The sequence below is a fragment of the Oncorhynchus clarkii genome, chromosome 24 (genome assembly GCF_045791955.1).
Source record: "Oncorhynchus clarkii lewisi isolate Uvic-CL-2024 chromosome 24, UVic_Ocla_1.0, whole genome shotgun sequence".
Lineage (NCBI taxonomy): Eukaryota > Metazoa > Chordata > Actinopteri > Salmoniformes > Salmonidae > Oncorhynchus > Oncorhynchus clarkii.
In genome coordinates this window covers 21,947,531-21,966,901 of record NC_092170.1, presented here as the reverse complement: position 1 = coordinate 21,966,901, position 19,371 = coordinate 21,947,531, and the positions used below count along the sequence as shown (strand labels likewise).

Genomic DNA, 19,371 nt, shown 5'->3' with positions numbered 1-19,371 from the left:
CACTTTTGCCTTATGCCAAGGTGCCCCATCATGCTGGAAAAGGCATTGTTTGTCACCAAACTGTTCCTGGATGGTTGGGAGAAGTTGCTCTTGGAGGATGTGTTGGTACCATTCTTTATTCATGGCTGTGTTCTTATGCAAAATTGTGAGTGAGCCCACTCCCTTGGCTGAGAAGCAACCTCACACATGAATGGTCTCAGGATGCTTTACTGTTGGCATGACACAGGACTGATGGTAGCGCTCACCTTGTCTTGTTCAGACAAGCTTTTTTCTGGATGCCCCAAACTATCGGATAGGGGATTCATCAGAGAAAATGACTTTACCCCAGTCCTCAGCAGTCCAATCCCTGTACCTTTTGCAGAATATCAGTCTGTCTCTGATGTTTTTCCTGGAGAGAAGTGGCTTCTTTGCTGCCCTTCTTGACACCAGGCCATCCTCCAAAAGTCTTTGCCTCACTGTGCGTGCAGATGCACTCACACCTGCCTGCTGTCATTCCTGAGCAAGCTCTGTACTGGTGGTGCCCCGATCACGCAGCTGAATCAACTTTAGGAGACGGTCCTGGCGCTTGCTGGACTTTCTTGGGGGCCCTGAAGCCTTCTTCACAACAATTGAACCGCTCCCTTTGAAGTTCTTGATGACCTGATAAATGGTTGATTTAGGTGCAATCTTACCGGCAGGAAAATCCTTGCCTGTGAAGCCCTTTTTGTGCAAAGCAATGATGATGGCATGTGTTTCCTTGCAGGTAACAAAGGTTGACAGAGGAAGAACAATGATTCCAAGCACCATCCTCCTTTTGAAGCTTCCAGTCTGTTATTCGAACTCAATCAGCATGACAGAGTGATCTCCATCCTTGTCCTCGTCAACACTCACACTTGTGTTAACGAGAGAATCACTGGCATGATGTCAGCTGGTCCTTTTGTGGCAGAGCTGAAATGCAGTGGAAATGTTTTTGGGGGATTCAGTTCATTTGCATGGCAAAGAGGGACTTTGCAATTAATTGCAATTAATCTGATCACTCTTCATACCATTCTGGAGTATATGCAAATTGCGATCATACAAACTGAGGCAGCAGACTAAGTGAAAATTAATATTTGTGTCATTCTCAAAAGTTTTGGCCACAACTGTAGAAGCACAAGCATTTCGCTACACTCGCATTAACATCTGCTAACCATGTGTATGTGACCAATACAATTTGATTTGATTGTGCCAGCAGACTTCTGATATCCACAGCGATTTACAGTCAATGCATTCAACTAAGGTTGATAAACAACAACAACATCTCACAGTAATGGCAAGTAAAATGCTCAGGTGGAACAAACTTAACTTGAGTCCCATGGTCACACTCGTGCATTTTGGACTTCTAACCGCTTTTAAACATTGTGTGTTTGAGCTCCAGACTACTGCTGCATTAGATTCTTCTATTTCTTTTGCATCCGCTGATACTATCCATTAGTGTGTGTAATTAACAGGGGCTGTGCTAGAGTGGTGTTTGTGAGACAAGGGCGGATCCCAAAAGTGGTTCATCTCACAAAAACATCTGTAAAGTCAGAACGGTTTGAGCTACAAACTATTATGACCCATCTATACAGACCACAGGAGAATGGTGGCGGGGAGGACAGGCTTGCGGTAATGGCTGGAGCGGAATGGGTGGAATGGTATCAAATACATCAAGCACATGGTTTACATGTGCTTGATGCCGTTCCATTAGCTCCGATCCAGTCCTTATTATGAGCTGTCCTCCCACTCAGCAGCCTCCACTGGCTGACGCTCACAAGCCATTGTTTTGTGTTCTACCTGTAGCCATGGTTGTCATGAAAAGAAAATGGTAAAACACTTCAATGTGAGTATAAATATGAGGGCAGTGCAAGCAGATTAATGAAAGCAGTGAATTTCAGCTTTTTCACTGTGGGAGTCCTAGGACCAATGGAGTTAAACATGCCTTTTTTAAAGTCTGAATGAAATGTCATTAAGAAAATAGAAAGGTGTCATAATGTATGTTTTCAAAAATATGCTTTCTAAATGTAATCATCTACATTTTTGACAAACACTGTTATCCAGAGTGATTTACAATAGTCAGTACATAGATTTTTATATTTGTTCATACTGGGCCCCCATGGGAATTGAACCAACAACCCTTGTAAACACAAGTGCCATGCTCTACCAACTGAGCCACACAGGACCATATAGGTTTTCCAAAGTATCTGTAATCTGATTACAATTATAGTTTGTTTTTTTCTGTAATCAGATTACATGTAACTGTTAAAAGTTACTGCCCGGGCCTCCTGGGTGGCGCAGTGGTCTCGGGCACTGCATCGCAGTGCTAGGTGGGCCACCAGAGACTCTGGGTTCGCGCTCCGGCTCTGTCGCAGCCGGCCGTGACCGGGAGGTCCGTGGGGCGACGCACAATTGGCCTAGCGTCGTCCGGGTTAGGGAGGATTTGGCCGGTAGGGATATCCTTGTCTCATCATGCACCAGCGTCTCCTGTGGCGGGCCGGGCGCAGTGCGCACTAACCAAGGTAGCCAGGTGCACAGTGTTTCCTCCGACACATTGGTGCGGCTGGCTTCCGGGTTGGAAGCGCGCTGTGTTAAGAAGCAGTTTGGGTTGTGTTTTGGAGAAAGCATGGCTTTTGACCTTGTAGCGATGAGACAAGATAGTAATTACTAACAATTGGATACCACAAAATCGGGGAGAAAAGAGGGTAAAACATATATTTTTTTAAGTTAAAAAAAAAGTTACTGCCCAAACCAGTGTATAAATGTCAATAAATGGCCTCCAGAGTGGTGCAGTGGTCTAAGGCACAGTGCTAGCTGTGCCACTAGAGATCCTGATTCGAGTCCAGGCTCTGTCGCAGCCAGCCACCGGGAGACCCATGGGGCGGCGCACAATCTTTCCAGCGTCGTCCAGGTTAGGGGAGGGTTTGGCAGGCAGGGATGTTCTTGTCCCATCACGCACTAGTGACTCCTGTGGCGGACCAGGTGCAGTGCATGCTGACACGGTCGCCAGGTGTATGGTGTTTTTCTCCAACACATTGGTGCGGCTGACTTCCGGGTTAAGTGGGCATTATGACAAGAAGCAGTACGGTTTGGTTTCGGAGTACGCACGGCTCTCGAACTTCACCTCCCCTGAGTCTGTATGGGAGTTGCAGCGATGGGACAAGACTGTAACTACCAATTGGATACCATGAAATTGGGGTGAAAAAGGGGTAAAAAAAAAAACAACTAAATGTGAATTAATACATATGGATGAATGAATAAGGTATACACAAACATGCCACAAAATTAGATGGTTGTTATACAATTTGTAACCTTCTGTTTTATGATTTAAATAAATGTATCACTGACTACATACGAACAGTATGCAAACCCAGTTTACCCCTAAGCCATGTGTGAAAATGTGATCTGTTCCTTGTGAACGGGTAATAAATACAATTTTGGCAAATGAAAGGATAGATAACATTGAGAGATTTTGTCAGGATGCTGGTGGCTCCACTCCTTCTGATCCTCAGAATTTGTATGTTCATCTTAACAAATATTTCCAACATCCCCAGCACCACATCTTGTTGTTGAACAGATTTTCAGCAGTGGGAAATTTCTGGATGCTGTTAATCTGATATTGCGCTCTGAAGGGTATAATACACAATAGCAGATTCCACTTTCTCTGGGAATCCTATATATTTTATACAGAATCCCTCCTCTCCTCCCTCTTGCTACAGGAAATTATAAAGAAGACCATCACAACTTACCTTGTTTATCCATTCTCACCTCCTCAAATACTGAAATCAGATATAAAGGGATATTAACGTCCAACCCAGAAATCAATTAAGTATACTGTATAATGTCATTGGTCAGACAGTGCTTTATTGGCTATGTTAGACTCTAGCTTGAGTGTAACGCTGTGAGTTGTGTAGATTTTCCGGTCGCATGCAAACTGAGAACGTGACGCAGAGAGGGGAAAGGATAGAGTCCAGCATCCCGACAAACAGACCAAAAGTGACGGAGTCTAATTAAAAAGGGACAAATTCCTTTCAAAACACACAAAGATGAGTGAGATATGGCTGTCTATACTGCTTTATCTATTCAGATACTGCAGAAACCAAAGGAGATTATTATTGCCAAGGAGCATGCATAGTATGCCCAGTATGCATACTAGCATGTTTTAGGTTGGCTAGAGACAAGAACTAGGCCCCCATGGCCAAGGTTCCCTCCATAAAACAGTTCCATATTATTTGACTAATCATCATGCATACAGACAGTGGGTGAGTTTGTTAGCGTCGGAAGAGGGTGATAGACCAGACCCACGCAAGAATTAGTGAGTTACCCTTTAGAGAGGAAGGAAGGGGATAGGGCAGAGAATTGTAGGCCATACCACCACACTGTACTTACAGGTCGACACGTTAATAGTCCTGGTGTCCTGGCCAAGCTCATTGGACACAGTGCAGACAACGGTCAGATTGACTGTAGGCACAATGGTCAGCTTGTGTGTGATCTTTCCATTGACATAGGGACTCTCATCAGCCTGAAAATCAAATAGACGTAGTTAGTTAGTGTACAATGGCTTATCTTGTATCTTGTGTATCTGATAGAGATTTAACGATGGCAGAACATAGCTGCTTCTTCTTTAGTAATAGCACAAAGATGCATATCATATAAATCTATTGCGAGGGATATATGGAATCTTATATTATTCCATGGCATAATGAACATTGCTAGAATCAAATAAAATATGTGCATTTTATGTACTATCACTAGGATGTGGTGTTGTATTTTTGTGAGGCTCAACCTACTCCTGATAAGGAGGCATAGAGGGCATAGGGGGAGGTGACTAGAGAAACCCCCAGACACACAGACAAACAGTGTGCGTCTGCTATGAAAAGAGCCTGCACTAAGCTTACATTTGATCTCTTATCCTATTTACTGTTTTAAAGAACTCTTTATCACACAATAAGAGACGAAAGACTAAACTTTGAATGCACTGGAGTGTTTGTCCCCAGATGCGCAGCAATGTGGGCTGTGACTAAATTACTGTGTGTGAGTGACTCAGCCTTAGAATAGTCATTGAAAGAGGTCAGTGCCGCCTTGGATTGGATTAGTCATGCAGACCCAATGTGTGTGTGCGTGGTCATGGACCCACACAAAAAATACACGCACGCACACACACACACACACACACACACACACACACACACACACACACACACACACACACACACACACACACACACACACACACACACACACACACACACACACACACACAAACACAAACACACACACACACACACACACACACACACACTGACAGCTGCACATCATCTCACGCTGGCTCATTGTGTAGCTGTGCTATCAGTGCACACACAGGTACGCCAAGAACAAAAAGCCTTTGTCTTCATGACAGGCTAATGCATAATAAACGTGGTGTGCATCTGAGAGAAGGAAACCTATATACAAAAACACTGAGCCCATCCATTTGGAAAGTGTCAGTCAGAAAAGTTTCAAGAAGACAAGTTACTTAGGAAGTCACAAATAGTAACATAGTGAAAAATATTATGGGGGAAGTTTCTGTTTGTCTGAAATAGAGTGTGGAGAGTAAAAACCCACAAGCACTGATTCACTACAAAGACATCCAAAGGTTCATTGACTGTAAACCTCCCAGATTTAGAGTTCCCTGGCTTCCTGACAGATTACAATAAAAAGAAGCTTAAATGGACTCTTTTTATAAGGTCAGGAGCTGCTTTCATATTGGCAGTAACACACCCGGAAAGATGGCGAGGATTTGTGTGTTCCGTTCCGTTCATGTGGTGACACGCCACACAAAAATGGGTGCATGGCACAAAGTGTTGCTTTGAGAGAATTCCAGATAGACTAATGATTTTGTGAGTCTTTGCTGCAATTCCAAGATAGATAAGGGTGTTGTGCGTTTTACAGTAACTGATGGATAAATACAGTATGTGTGGTCTGTATAATGAATGTCTCAATGGGTGTGAATGTCTAATGGCGCCTCCTGTGTGTCAGTGGACTGTCCTGGCACCTTAGTGAAGATGTCTGTGTTTGTTCATACCGAGGTACCGTTGACGCTCCAGGCCACAGTGGGTTTGGGGGAGCCCTCAGCCTCGCAGGTAAGTACCTTATGCTGGCCGTCCTCGCCGCGCCGCTTGGCCACCCGCCGAATGACTGGAACACCTGCAAGAAGATGCACAGCCTCCTCAGCTACACCAGAACAAACAAGAAAATGATCACATCATGCCATGCCACAACACCAGATAAAGTATGGACAACACAAACAAATATGGAGAAAGCCTCTTCCTCAAGTGAGACTGCCATCCACTGGGAAATCGGGATCTTTGAATAAAAATCTCTGTCATTAGGAACAAGTACAAAAATCGATTTTTGAGAAACAGTGTTGAATGTGCCCAGTAACAACAGAAAAGCCATATCTGAGTAACTGTCACAAAATATTTACCTTCAACGACCAGCTCAAAAGAGGCTTTCTTGATGAGAGCACCCATGGTGACCACAACCTCATACTTTCCAGAATCAGAGTAGGTCAGCTTGTCAAATGTGGGACGACTGTCCAACTTGCCATTGTCCTGAAATGAATGAACAAAACGAACAATTACCAGACAGAGCAACAAGGGTTAAGTGCCTTGCTCAAGGGAGCATCAACATATTTTTCACGCAGTCGGCTCAGGGATTTGAAACATTAATCTGTAGGTTATCAGCCCGTAGGTTATCAGCCCAACACTCTTAACCACTAGGCTACCTTCACCTACATTTAAAAAAAACAGGTGAAGTCATCTTATCGCTTTGAGAAGGTTTTATCACCCATTTCCAACCAAAAACATAAATCTTGGCCTTATAATAACTTTGATACTGTTTAGTCTTACCTTAGTCCAAGACACCTTAAGTTCTCCAGATGCATGGGTCTGCAGGGTCAGAGCCAAGGCTTCGCCAAAGCTCTTCATAACCTTCCCTGAGGGGCTCAAACTCATATCCAAGTCTGAAAGGGAGAAAGGGAGGAGGACACACTGTAAACAGGCAGTTTAACAGTCTGGTGGAGAAGGGGCAACAGCACTCCTGTTGAAAACCATATCAGCTCCCTACAGAAGCCCCAGCACCTCCTCATTGATCCAGCTTATTTAACGCATTAAAGGACCTGAGCTCTCCAAGTATTTTCACCTCACAGCGTGAGAGGAGATGCTCGGCTTCTATTCTCTATAACAAACCGTATGTCCTTTCCTGCTGAGGGATGAGGTTGCAAACGGAAATATACTCTGACAATGTTCCCCTTTGAGAAAACTAACCCTAATGAGGTTATACAGCCGGACATAAAATTAATTATGAATTAGATGATGAGTATTGCAATCTATAGCAGGAGGAAGTGGGCTATCATTATGGCTGGTATTTCCCATGAATTCATTGCTGGCCTAGCATCGTTAAAGAAATTGCTGGCAGTATCTCAGTTGAAGATAATACCTAACTTAATTGAAGAACGCATAATCAATAACTTAAACCATTGATCAAGATATCTGTAGATAAAGAGTGACTTACAATTGATGGTAATGTTCTTGGAATCTTCCATCTTGGCATTGTCAATGATAGAACACTTGTATTCTCCTGTGCTTTCACGTGTGACATCAGTCACAGTGTAGGAGTCAGAGTTCTCCACCTTCACCACCTTTCCCTTTAGGAACATAGGAATACATTTTGAAACTCTCAGATGGGCTTGAGTCTAGGTTAATGTAGCGCTTTAAAGACAGGGTGAATGGTGTAGGATGTGTAGAGTTTGACCAGGTGTAGGGTTCGACTGGGTTAAAGAGGACAATAGGAGTAGAAGGCAAGTAATTAATGGGATCAGAGTAGGAACTAAGGGCATACAGTATGCCAGGTGGGGTTTCTGGTTGTGTGGGAGGGTAATGGAGTCATATCACTGAGAGCTTGCCAGAATGTGGAAGTTGAAGCTGGTGGGAGGTGGGTTCCCGTCAGCCTTGCACTTCAGAGTCACGTTGGCTCCTTCCATTAGGGGCCCTTTCGAAATGACATGCAGACTGATCCTCTCTGTGGGGTCTGTTGGGAGAGGACAGAGAGACAGAACAAGAGAGAGAAAACAGGAGCAAGAGAACAGCAGAGAGTGAACAGCAGAGAGGGAAAGAGCGAGAGCGAGAGAGAGAGAGAGAGAGAGAGAGAGAGAGAGAGAGAGAGAGAGAGAGAGAAAAAAGGGGTCAGAGAGGAGGAGGACACAGTCAGGCTGAGACCCGGCACACAGTTTTATTTTTTTATTTCACCTTTATTTAACCAGGTAGGCTAGTTGAGAGAACAACTGCGACCTGGCCAAGGTAAAGCAAAGCAGTGCGACACAAACAACAACACAGAGTTACACATGGAATAAACAAACATACAGTCAATAATACAATAGAAACAGTCTATATACAGTGTGTGCAAATGAGGTAGGATAAGGGAGGTAAGGCAATAAATAGGCCATAGTGGTGAAATAATTACAATATAGCAATTAAACACTGGAGTGATAGATGTGCAGAAGATGAGTGTGCAAGTAGGGATACTGTGGTGCAAAGGAGCAAAATAAATAAAATAAATAACAGTATGGGGATGAGGTAGTTGGATGGGCTATTTACAGATGAGCTATGTACAGGTGCAGAAATCTGTGAGCTGCTCTGACAGCGGGTGCTTAAAGCTAGTGAGGGAGATATGAGTCTCCAGCTTCAGTGATTTTTGCAATTTGTTCCAGTCATTGGCAGCAGAGAATTGGAAGGAAAGGCGGCCAAATGAGGTGTTGGCTTTGGGGGTGACCAGTGAAATATACCTGCTGGAGCGCGTGCTACGGGTGGGTGCTGTTATGGTGACCAGTGAGCTGAGATAAGGCAGAGCTTTACCTAGCAAAGACTTATAGATGACCTGGAGCCAGTGGGTTTGGCGATGAATATGAAGCGATGGCCAGCCAAGCCAACGAGAGCATACAGGTCACAGTGGTGGGTAGTATATGGGGCTTTGGTGACAAAACGGATGGCACTGTGATATACTGCATCCAATTTGCTGAGCAGAGTGTTGGAGGCTATTTTGTAAATTACATCGCCGAAGTCAAGGATCGGTAGGATAGTCAGTTTTACGAGGGTATGTTTGGCAACATGATTGAAGGATGCTTTGTTGCGAAATAGGAAGCTAATTATAGATTTAATTTAATTTTGGATTGGAGATGCTTAATGTGAGTCTGGAAGGAGAGTTTACAGTCTAACCAGACACCTAGGTATTTGTAGTTGTCCACATATTCTAAGTCAGAACCGTCCAGAGTAGTGATGCTGGAAGGGCGGGCAGGTGTGGGCAGCGATCGGGTGAAGAGCATACATTTAGTTTTACTTGCATTTAAGAGCAGTTGGAGGCCATGGAAGGAGAGTTGTATTGCATTGAAGCTTGCCTGGAGGTTGGTTAAAACAGTGTCCAAAGAAGGGCCAGAAGTATACAGAATGGTGTTGTCTGCGTAGAGGTGAATCAGAGAATCACCAGCAGCAAGTGCGACATCATTGATGTAGACAGAGAAGAGTCGGCCCGAGGATTGAACCCTGTGGCACCCCCATAGAGACTGCCAGAGGTCCGTACAACAGGCCCTCCGATTTGACACACTGAACTCTGTCTGAGAAGTAGTTGGTGAAGCAGAAGAGGCAGTCATTTGAGAAACCAAGGCTGTTGAGTCTGCCGATAAGAATGTGGTGATTGACAGTGACCCTGGACAGACAGGGCTTCTGAGACCATCAGAGGGAGCAGACTAGCCAAGCTAGTGAAGTCCTCAGAGCTGTACACTCCATTTCTGAGTGTGTTCTGTGGCGATGGCTGCTTTTGAATGCAGCGGTGGAGCTGTTCGAATGGCAGTCACACCCCAAGGCTCTAGACAAAAAGCTCCTTTCAAACGTCAATGGTACTGCTCCAGACGAGCCAAATTGCCCACATTTCTTTAAAAACAGGATTCAAACAGCATCTGAGCCCTGTCCTATTTAAAGAGCCATCTATAGCAAATAACATTGACTATGCTATTCCTTGAATGCTATGCTCCAAAACACTCCCACAACAGACTCATGCTCACCTCCTTTTTAAATTAGTGCCATTATGGTGTCATTGTTGTTGTCTGTCTGGGCTGCAAGAAAAAAGCCATAGAGGCACAAACTTTCCAACTATAACTTGAAAATAAAATAGCCATCAATCTGTTTGTCGATACACTAACTGCTGACTGCTGAGGCTGATAGCAGATCAATAGCCTTCCTAGGAAAACCAGCGGTTAGGGAAGTTGTGTCGGATAGTTGAGGCAGTTACGGTAGTTGGGGTAGCTTGGGTAGTTTAGGTAGTAAGGGTAGTTGAGGCAGTTTGAGGTTGGTTTGGTCAGTTTAGGTCTTTGGGGCAGTTGGGCTAGTTTGGGTAGTTGGAGTAGTTTGGTGGCTTTCTGGTTACTTACAGGTGACAGTGAAGGAGACTGGAGAGGACAAGGTATTCAAAGCCCCGCAGGTGAACAGAGCTGCTGTGTCTCCCTTCTCAGCTGTGTACTGCAGAATGGAGGAGGTGGTGGTGAGGCCAGTGACTTCGTCCACCTTTACTTTGGAACTGATTATAATGCCTATAAATCACAACAATACTGATTAGAAATGGTATGGTCACAGAGTAGCCTACAGACACAGAGATAAATAATAATATGATCACCAAGTCACTGACATTTTAGATCCTGTAGAAACAGACACATTTATGAGTATTGAAGAAAATATGTAGCTCTAGAGGTGATATTTCAATGCTCGGTTCTTGTGGAATCTCACACAGAACAAGTGAAATGTGTGAATGTGCAATCTTCATTATTTACCACTTGTAAATAATCCATCAGAATTTCAATAACGTACCTTTCCCATCAGCCACCAGAGGTTTCTTGTTCTTGAACCATGTGATGCTGGCAGCTGGGTTGGCATCAGAGGTGCTGCATTGCCCTAGCTGTGCAGATGATAAAACAAAGTGAAGAAAAAACTGCAAAATCCTCTTTTAGAACAATCCACAAGGGCACACAAAAGGTTGGAAAATCCTTATGTTATGAAAGTAGCCCAGTAAAATTCCAATATTTTTGTTGCTAAATTGATCAAATATCTGTGCAAACTAGCTCTTATCTGTGTTGGATTTACTGCATTTGTGAACTCCCCTCATGTAGCATGAAATGCCCAAAGCATTTTAAACCCCCTCTTAGATCCCATGGTTGTTTTAATTGGAGGAGGGATATTCTGCTGTTTACTAATTCATCAAGATCACTTTAAATCTCTCATCATTCCAGCAGCACCATCCTTCCTTAGTTTGCCTCAAGACACTTCATCTGCAATGAAGGATTTCCCTTGATTTCCTGCTTAACATAATGTAGGCATAAGCAAAGCACATGATGAACCTACCTGGGTTGGTTTGCCAATCTCCAGCTCCGTGGCTAGGGCTGTGATCTCCACTCCGGTTGGAGCCTCTGTAGAACACAGTTCATAACATTAACTAGCTGTAGGCATCTCAGAGAGCACTCACTATCACCAGGGCTAACCATAATGATATCACAGCACAGCACAGCACAGCACAGCATTGAATTGTACCTCAAAGACCCATTCCATAGCATGCATTAGTATGGCTGCACTATTGCCCTTATGTACCCACTGTGGATAAGGAGTTTGACTGGGTATTCTGAGATGTCAGCCCCAGCCACCACCATGCAAGTAAAAGTCTTCTCGTCCTTCAGTGTTGCTGCAGCAATCAGCAGGCTGGAGTTTTCGGCCATGCTGACACGGTCCTTGTACTTGTCAGTGGCTATGACAGAGGCGTCCTGGTCTTTAAGCTGGGTCAGCAGGTCTCCATCGTCCTGTAAATATAAAACAGTTTGGGTTTTAAAAACTTAGCTAATGGAGCTGCACTATTTTAAGACTGTCTTGGTATAAAAACCATTGAACAAAACATGCACCCACTAATGGTGCAGGAGCTAAATAGACTTAGTTTGTGACTTATTAATAGCTATTTTAGAATATCAACCATTATTTTTACACTGTTGCTTGAAGCTTGAAGGTTGAAGGTGTAAAGAGGATATGTATACATATAGTATACAAAATATGAAATATCCTTGTGGTCTTCACAGTGGAAATACACTTAAAGGTGTATACGTGTCCAGACAGGGTGGGGTTCAGATATGTGTTTGTCTCAGTTTCTATCAGTCTCTCCAACATTAGCCCAGTGGACTTTAGGCAGGAACACCTGCTCTTTCCATGACATAGACTGACTAGGTGAATTCAGGTGAAAGCTATGATCCCTTATTGATGTCACTTGTTAAATCCACTTCAACAAGTGTCGTTAAAAGGGGGGAAATAGGTTAAAGAAGGATTTTTAAGCCTTGATACAAGTGAGACATTGATTGTGTGTGTGTGCTACCTTATATAATGTTACTTACCCTACATTATTCATCTCATAGGCATACGTATATACTGTACTCTATATCATCGACTGTATCCTTATGTAATACATGTATCACTAGCCACTTTAACTATGCCACTTTGTTTACATACTCATCTCATATGTATATACTGTACTCGATACAATCTACTGTATCTGCCTATGCTGCTCTGTACCATCACTCATTCATATATCCTTATGTACATATTCTTTATCCCCTCACACTGTGTACAAGACAGTAGTTTTGGAATTGTTAGTTAGATTACTTGTTGGTTATTACTGCATTGTCGGAACTAGAAGCACAAGCATTTCGCTACACTCGCATTAACATCTGCTAACCATGTGTATGTGACAAATAAAATTTGATTTGATTTGATTTGATTTGTCATTCAGAGGGTGATTTTGATTTGATTAGGATCTTTTAGTCTTCATTTGGACTAATCTTCCAAGAGTCCTTAAACATGAAAATACAGTTTATAATACAAACACATTTTCACATATAACACACTGTTACCAACAACAGACATAACACACTGTTACCAACAACAGACATAAAACACTGTTACCAACAACAGACATAAAACACTGTTACCAACAACATAAACAACATAAACATACAGACATAAAACACTGACATATTGACCAGATAAATACTCTAACACTCTGAAAAGATAGATTTGTTCCTTCATCTACCATAGTCCAGCACAACCTTCCAATTTATTATATTTAAATGATTCTAAAGTATTGTTTGAATTTATATATTGAAAGGTTTGCTCAGATAAATGATTTAATTTCTTTATTGCTCTGAATCTAAATGTTATTTAGCCTATTTCTGTTTTCTGTCTGGATAACACAGACGGTGGACAATCTATTCTTAGTATTGACTGAATGTCTGTCTCTTACTAACTGAATGGAGTTTGGCCGTTTTAAATGGTGTACATTGTGAAATAAAATAGCATGTTTTTTATTGATTGATGACCACCCAAGAGCATTGTGCATGACTACAACAGAAGAACCATATCTCCACCAATTCTTGCTGCTTTGTTCTGTCCAATCTGCAGCCTCCTAATCTCACCTGCTGATTAGGAGATGATCGTGGACTTGAGAAAACAGCAGAGGGTGCACACCCCTATCTACATCGACGGGACCGCAGTGGAAAAGGTGGAACGCTTCAAGTCCCTTGGCGAACACATCACTGACAAACTGAAATGGACCACCCACACAGACAGTGTGGTGAAGAAGGCGAAACAGAGCCTCTTCAACCTCAGGAGGCTAAAGAAATTTGGCTTGTCAACTAAAACCCTCACAAACTTTTGCAGATGCACAATTTAAAGCATCCTGTCGGGCTGTATCACCACCTGGTATGGCAAGTGCACCGCCCGCAACCACAAGGCTCTCCAGAGGGTGGTGCGGTCTGCCCAATACATTACCAGGGGAAAAGTACCTGCCCTCAAATCAAATCCAATTTTATTTGTCACATACACATGGTTAGCAGATGTTAATGCGAGTGTAGCGAAATGCTTGTGCTTCTAGTTCCGACAACGCAGTAATAACGAACGAGTAATCTAACCTAACAATTTCACAACAACTACCTTATACACACAAGTGTAAAGGAATGAATAATATGTACATAAAGACATATGAATGAGTGATGGTACAGAACGGCATAGGCAAGATGCAGTAGATGCTATCAAGTACAGTATATACATATGAGATGAGTAATGTAGGGTATGTAAACATATAAAAGTGGCATTGTTTAAAGTGGCTAGTGATACATGTATTACATAAAGATGGCAAGATGCAGTAGATGGTATAGAGTACAGTATATACATATGAGATGAGTAATGTAGGGTATGTAAACATTGTATTAAGTGGCATTGTTTAAAGTGGCAAGTTACATACATTTTTCCAATATTAAAGTGGTTGGAGTTGAGTCAGTATGTTGGCAGCAGCCACTCAATGTTAGTGATGGCTGTTTAACAGTCTGATGGCCTTGAGATAGAATTTGTTTTTCAGTCTCTCTGTCCCTGCTTTGATGCACCTGTACTGACCTCGCCTTCTGGATGATAGCGGGGTGAACAGGCAGTGGCTCGGGTGGTTGTTGTCCTTGATGATCTTTATGGCCTTCCTGTGACATTGCGTGGTGTAGGTGTCCTGGAGGGCAGGTAGTTTGCCCCCGGTGATGCGTTGTGCAGTCCTCACTACACTCTGGAGAGCCTTATGGTTGTGGGCGGAGCAGTTGCTGTACCAGGCGGTGATACAGCCCGACAGGATGCTCTCCATTGTGCATCTGTAAAAGTTTTTGAGTGTTTTTGGTGACAAGCCGAATTTCTTCAGCCTCCTGAGGTTGAAGAGGCGCTGCTGCGCCTTCTTCACCACGCTGTCTGTGTGGGTGGACCAATTCAGTTTGTCCGTGATGTGTACGCCGAATAACTTAAAACTTACTACTCTCTCCACTACTGTCCCATCGATGTGGATAGGGGGGTGCTCCCTCTGCTGTTTCCTGAAGTCAACGATCATCTCCTTTGTTTCGTTGACGTTGAGTGTGAGGTTATTTTCCTGACCCCACACTCCGAGGGCCCTCACCTCCTCCCTGTAAGCCGTCTCATCGTTGTTGGGAATCAAGCCTACCACTGTAGTGTCGTCCGCAAACTTGATGATTGAGTTGGAGGTGTGCATGGCCACGCAGTCGTGGTGAACATGGAGTACAGGAGAGGGCTCAGAACGCACCCTTGTGGGGCCCCAGGGTTGAGGATCAGCGGGGTGGAGATGTTGTTACCTACCCTCACCACCTGGGGGCGGCACGTCAGGAAGTCCAGGACCCAGTTGCACAGGGCGGGGTCGAGACCCAGGGTCTTGACATTGATGACGAGTTTGGAGGGTACCATGGTGTTAAATGCTGAGCTGTAGTCGATGAACAGCATTCTCACATAGGTATTCCTCTTGTCAGATGGGTTAGGGCAGTGTGCAGTGTGGTTGCGATTGCGTCATCTGTGGACCTATTGGGGTGGTAAGAAAATTGGATTGGGTCTAGGGTGTCAGGTAGGGTGGAGGTGATATGGTCCTTGACTAGTCTCTCAAAGCACTTCATGATGATGGAAGTGAGTGCTACGGGGCGGTAGTCATTTAGCTCAGTTACCTTAGCTTTCTTGGGAACAGGAACAATGGTGGCCCTCTTGAAGCATGTGGGAACAACAGACTGGGATAAGGATTGATTGAATATGTCCGTAAACACACCAGCCAGCTGGTCTGCGCATGCTGGGCCTGCAGCCTTGCGAGGGTTAACACGTTTAAATGTTTTACTCAAGTTGGCTACAGTGAAGGAGAGCCCGCAGGTTTTGGTAGCGGGCCGTTTCAGTGGCACTGTATTGTCCTCAAAGTGAGCAAAGAAGTTGTTTAGTCTGTCTGGGAGCAAGACATCCAGGTCCGCGACGGTGCTGGTTTTCTTTTTGTAATCCGTGATTGACTGTAGACCTTGCCACATACCTCTTGTGTCTGAGCCGTTGAATTGCGACTCTACTTTGTCTCTATACTGACGCTTAGCTTGTTTGATTGCCTTGCGGAGGGAATAGTTACACTATTTGTATTTGGTCATGTTTCCGGTCACCTTGCCCTGGTTAAAAGCAGTGATTCGCATGAATGCTGCCACCACGGTTTCTGATTTGGGAATGTTTTAATAGTTGCTGTGGGTACGACATCGCCGATGCACTTGCTAATAAACTCGCTCACAGAATCAGTGTATTCATCAATGTTGTTGTTTGACACAATGCGGAACATATCCCAATCCACGTGATCGAAGCAATCTTGAAGCGTGGAATCAGATTGCTCGGACCAGCGTTGAACAGACCTGAGCGCGGGAGCTTCCTGTTTTAGTCTCTGTCTATAGGCTGGGAGCAACAAAATGGAGTCGTGGTCAGCTTTTCCGAAAGGAGGGCGGGGAGGGCCTTACATGCGTCACGGAAGTTAGAATAACAATGATCCAGGGTTTTATCAGCCCTGGTAGCACAATCGATATGCTGATAGAGTTTAGGGAGTCTTGTTTTCAGATTAGTCTTGTTAAAATCCCCAGCTACAATGAATGCAGCCTCAGGATATGTGATTTCCTACAGCACCCGATGTTACAGGAAGGCCAAAAAGATCATCAAGGACATCAACCACCCAAGCCACTGCTTGTTCACCCCGCTATCATCCAGAAGGCGAGGTCAGTACAGGTGCATCAAAGATGGGACCAAGAGACTGAAAAACAGCTTCTATCTCAAGGCTATCAGACTGTTAAACAGCCATCACCAGCACATTAGAGGCTGCTGCCTATAGGCATAGACTAGAAATCACTGGCCACTTTAAGGAATGGAACACTAATCACTTTAATAGTGTTTATAAATCTGGCAAGCGTTCATAGCGACATCGCTTTTTGATCCTTCGATGTCGGCTCTTCCTATCATTGTGAAGCAGAAATCACCGAGCGCTGGGATTGATCACCCACTAATAGAGCTGGGTTTAGACCGTTGTGAGACAGGTTAGTTTTACCCTACTGATGTGTTGTTGCAATTGTTACTGATGATGTGTTGTTGCAATCATGCATCAATTGCTACATCTCATATGTATATAATGTTTTCTATACTATTCTACGGTATCTCATTCACTTAATAATGTTTTTCATGTCTTGCATTACTCATCTCATATGTATATATTGTATTCTATACTATTCTACTGTTTCTTAGTCCGTTCCGCTCTGACATCACTCGTCCATATGAATATAGTCTTAATTCATTCCTACTTAGATTTGTGTGTATTGTTGTTTTCTTATTTTATTTTAACCAGGGCGGGAGAGTGTCTGTGGATATTGTGTGTGTGCCTCAGTGTGGGTGCATGAGCGTTTGAGTGAAGGAGTGTCTGGATATTGTGTGTGTGCCTCAGTGTGTGTGCATGAGCGTTTGAGTGAAGGAGTGTCTGTGTTTGAAATATGAGCTTTGCATATGTTGTGTAATTTGTTAGATATTACTGCACTGTTGGAGATAGAAGCACAAGCATTTCGTTACATCCGCAATAACATCTGCTAATCACGTGTATGTGACCAATAACATTTTATTTGATTTGATGATGCATTTCCCCAGACCACAGAACAGTAGTTCACTCCCAATTAATGCTTGGGTTGTTAGCTTCAGAATCTTTCCCGGTAAATATTTAGCTATCCTTCTGATCATGCATGGAGTTTTTTATTTATTTGTTTATTTTTTACATATATTAGTTATATGAGACGACCATAATAAGCAGTTGTTTAGCTGCACACCAAGTAGTTTCTGCCACTTCCTCAATTTGTACTCCCCCAAGCTTAATTGCATTCCCATGCTGTGTTGACCTTTTCCTGGTGGAACAGACCAACATAACTTTGGTTTTCTTGGCATTCAAAACAAGTTTGTTTCCCGGAAAACCCACACCCTGATATTTCCAAGATCTACTTGTAGCTTGCTGTAGCGATTGTTTGCTGTTCCCGATTGTCTTGCTGTATAAATTGTAGTATCATCTGCAAATATAGTAGCTTGAGTTTCAGATAAAGCATAAGGAAGGTCGTTGGTATATATTAAGTGAATAAGTGGCCCAAGGCAGCTGCCCTGCTGTATTCCACAGTTTAAAGCATGAGGGGAGGAAAACAACCCACTGATATACTGTAGGTGGACTGTTTCCTGTCAGTTAGATATGACTGTACCCAATTGCCCCCTTAAACCCATAATGCAATATTTTTGTCCCAGTTATTTAGTGATCCGCTAAATCAAATGCTGCACTGAAATCTAAAAATAGTACACCCACAAACCTGCCATTACCCATAGCATTCATGTCAACCAATGCAGTGGTAGTGGAATGTTTTTTGCGATAAGCATGCTGATCGGCTGTGATCAGATAATTATTTTCCAGATACTCCCATATTTGTCTACACACAATAGTAGACTGATTGGTTGACTATTGGCAGGAGTAATGGGTTCCTTGCCGTCCTTCGGATTGGGCACAGTTTAGCATTCTTCCAAACATTTGGAAATTTCCCCTTTTCTAGTGACCAATTAAATATGTATTTCAATCTGGGGAGCAGTATAGTAAAGTAAAAAATTGTCCATAAGATCATCATCTGTAGATTAACCATAGGTAATGACTTTAAAAGGTTTAACACCTCCTCTACTGGCACCAATGGTAGACTAAAATAAGTTTATTTTGCTATTAATATGATCATCAATCCATTGGCTTGTTTGCAAGAATGGGTGTTTACATTATCTCTCAGTAAATTAGTTTTCTTTGTAAAAAAAATCTGCAAAATGATTGGCAATATCAGCTGGTTTTGTTATTGTTCTCCCGCCAACCTCCACACTAGATGGGCATGATGAGATAGATGTACCAAGTAAGCCCTTAACTGTATTCCATACCTTTTTTAATAATTTTTACAATCAATAAAAGCATGTTAGTAAAATATATATTTTCTCTTACGATTTAATTTAACTGCATAATTACGTGGTGTTCTAGAGAGTTTTTACCTAGCCACCATGCTTCTACACCTGCATTGCTTGCTGTTTGGGGTTTTAGCCTGGGTTTCTGTACAGCACTTTGAGATATCAGCTGATGTAAGAAGGGCTATATAAATCAATTTGATTTGATTTGTTCTATAATTATGTTCACCAATTTCAAGTTTTTGGGCAAGACAAACGATTTAAGTGCCTATGAACGGGATATGGTATTGGTTTGAGTGTGTCAAGAACTGCAACGCTGCTGGGTTTTTCACGCTCAACAGTTTTCTGTGTGTATCAAGAATAGTCCACCACCCAAAAGGACATCCAGCCAACTTGACAGAACTGTGGGAAGCATTGGAGTCAACATGGGCCAGCATCCCTGTGGAACACTTTCGACACCTTTTAGAGTCCATTCCCCAACAAATTG

The 19,371-nt window shown here is 43.2% G+C and overlaps 1 protein-coding gene across 2 annotated transcripts in view; it reads right to left on the bottom strand.

Annotated features, from left to right (window-relative positions):
• Window positions 1–19,371, bottom strand: part of LOC139382763 (CD166 antigen homolog A-like) — a 61,746-nt gene that overhangs the window by 3,772 nt on the left and 38,603 nt on the right. The window contains exons 3-13 of one of the 2 annotated variants that reach the window (XM_071126900.1): window positions 11,668–11,869; window positions 11,421–11,485; window positions 10,890–10,977; window positions 10,457–10,615; window positions 7,940–8,064; window positions 7,549–7,681; window positions 6,885–6,997; window positions 6,461–6,587; window positions 6,059–6,180; window positions 4,384–4,516; window positions 3,744–3,773 (exon numbers count right to left, since the gene is read on the bottom strand). In XM_071126900.1, the coding sequence (XP_070983001.1) occupies window positions 3,744–3,773; window positions 4,384–4,516; window positions 6,059–6,180; window positions 6,461–6,587; window positions 6,885–6,997; window positions 7,549–7,681; window positions 7,940–8,064; window positions 10,457–10,615; window positions 10,890–10,977; window positions 11,421–11,485; window positions 11,668–11,869 (1,297 nt within the window). The remainder of the gene's footprint in view (window positions 1–3,743; window positions 3,774–4,383; window positions 4,517–6,058; window positions 6,181–6,460; window positions 6,588–6,884; window positions 6,998–7,548; window positions 7,682–7,939; window positions 8,065–10,456; window positions 10,616–10,889; window positions 10,978–11,420; window positions 11,486–11,667; window positions 11,870–19,371) is intronic. The other variant, XM_071126901.1, reaches the window with a different exon arrangement.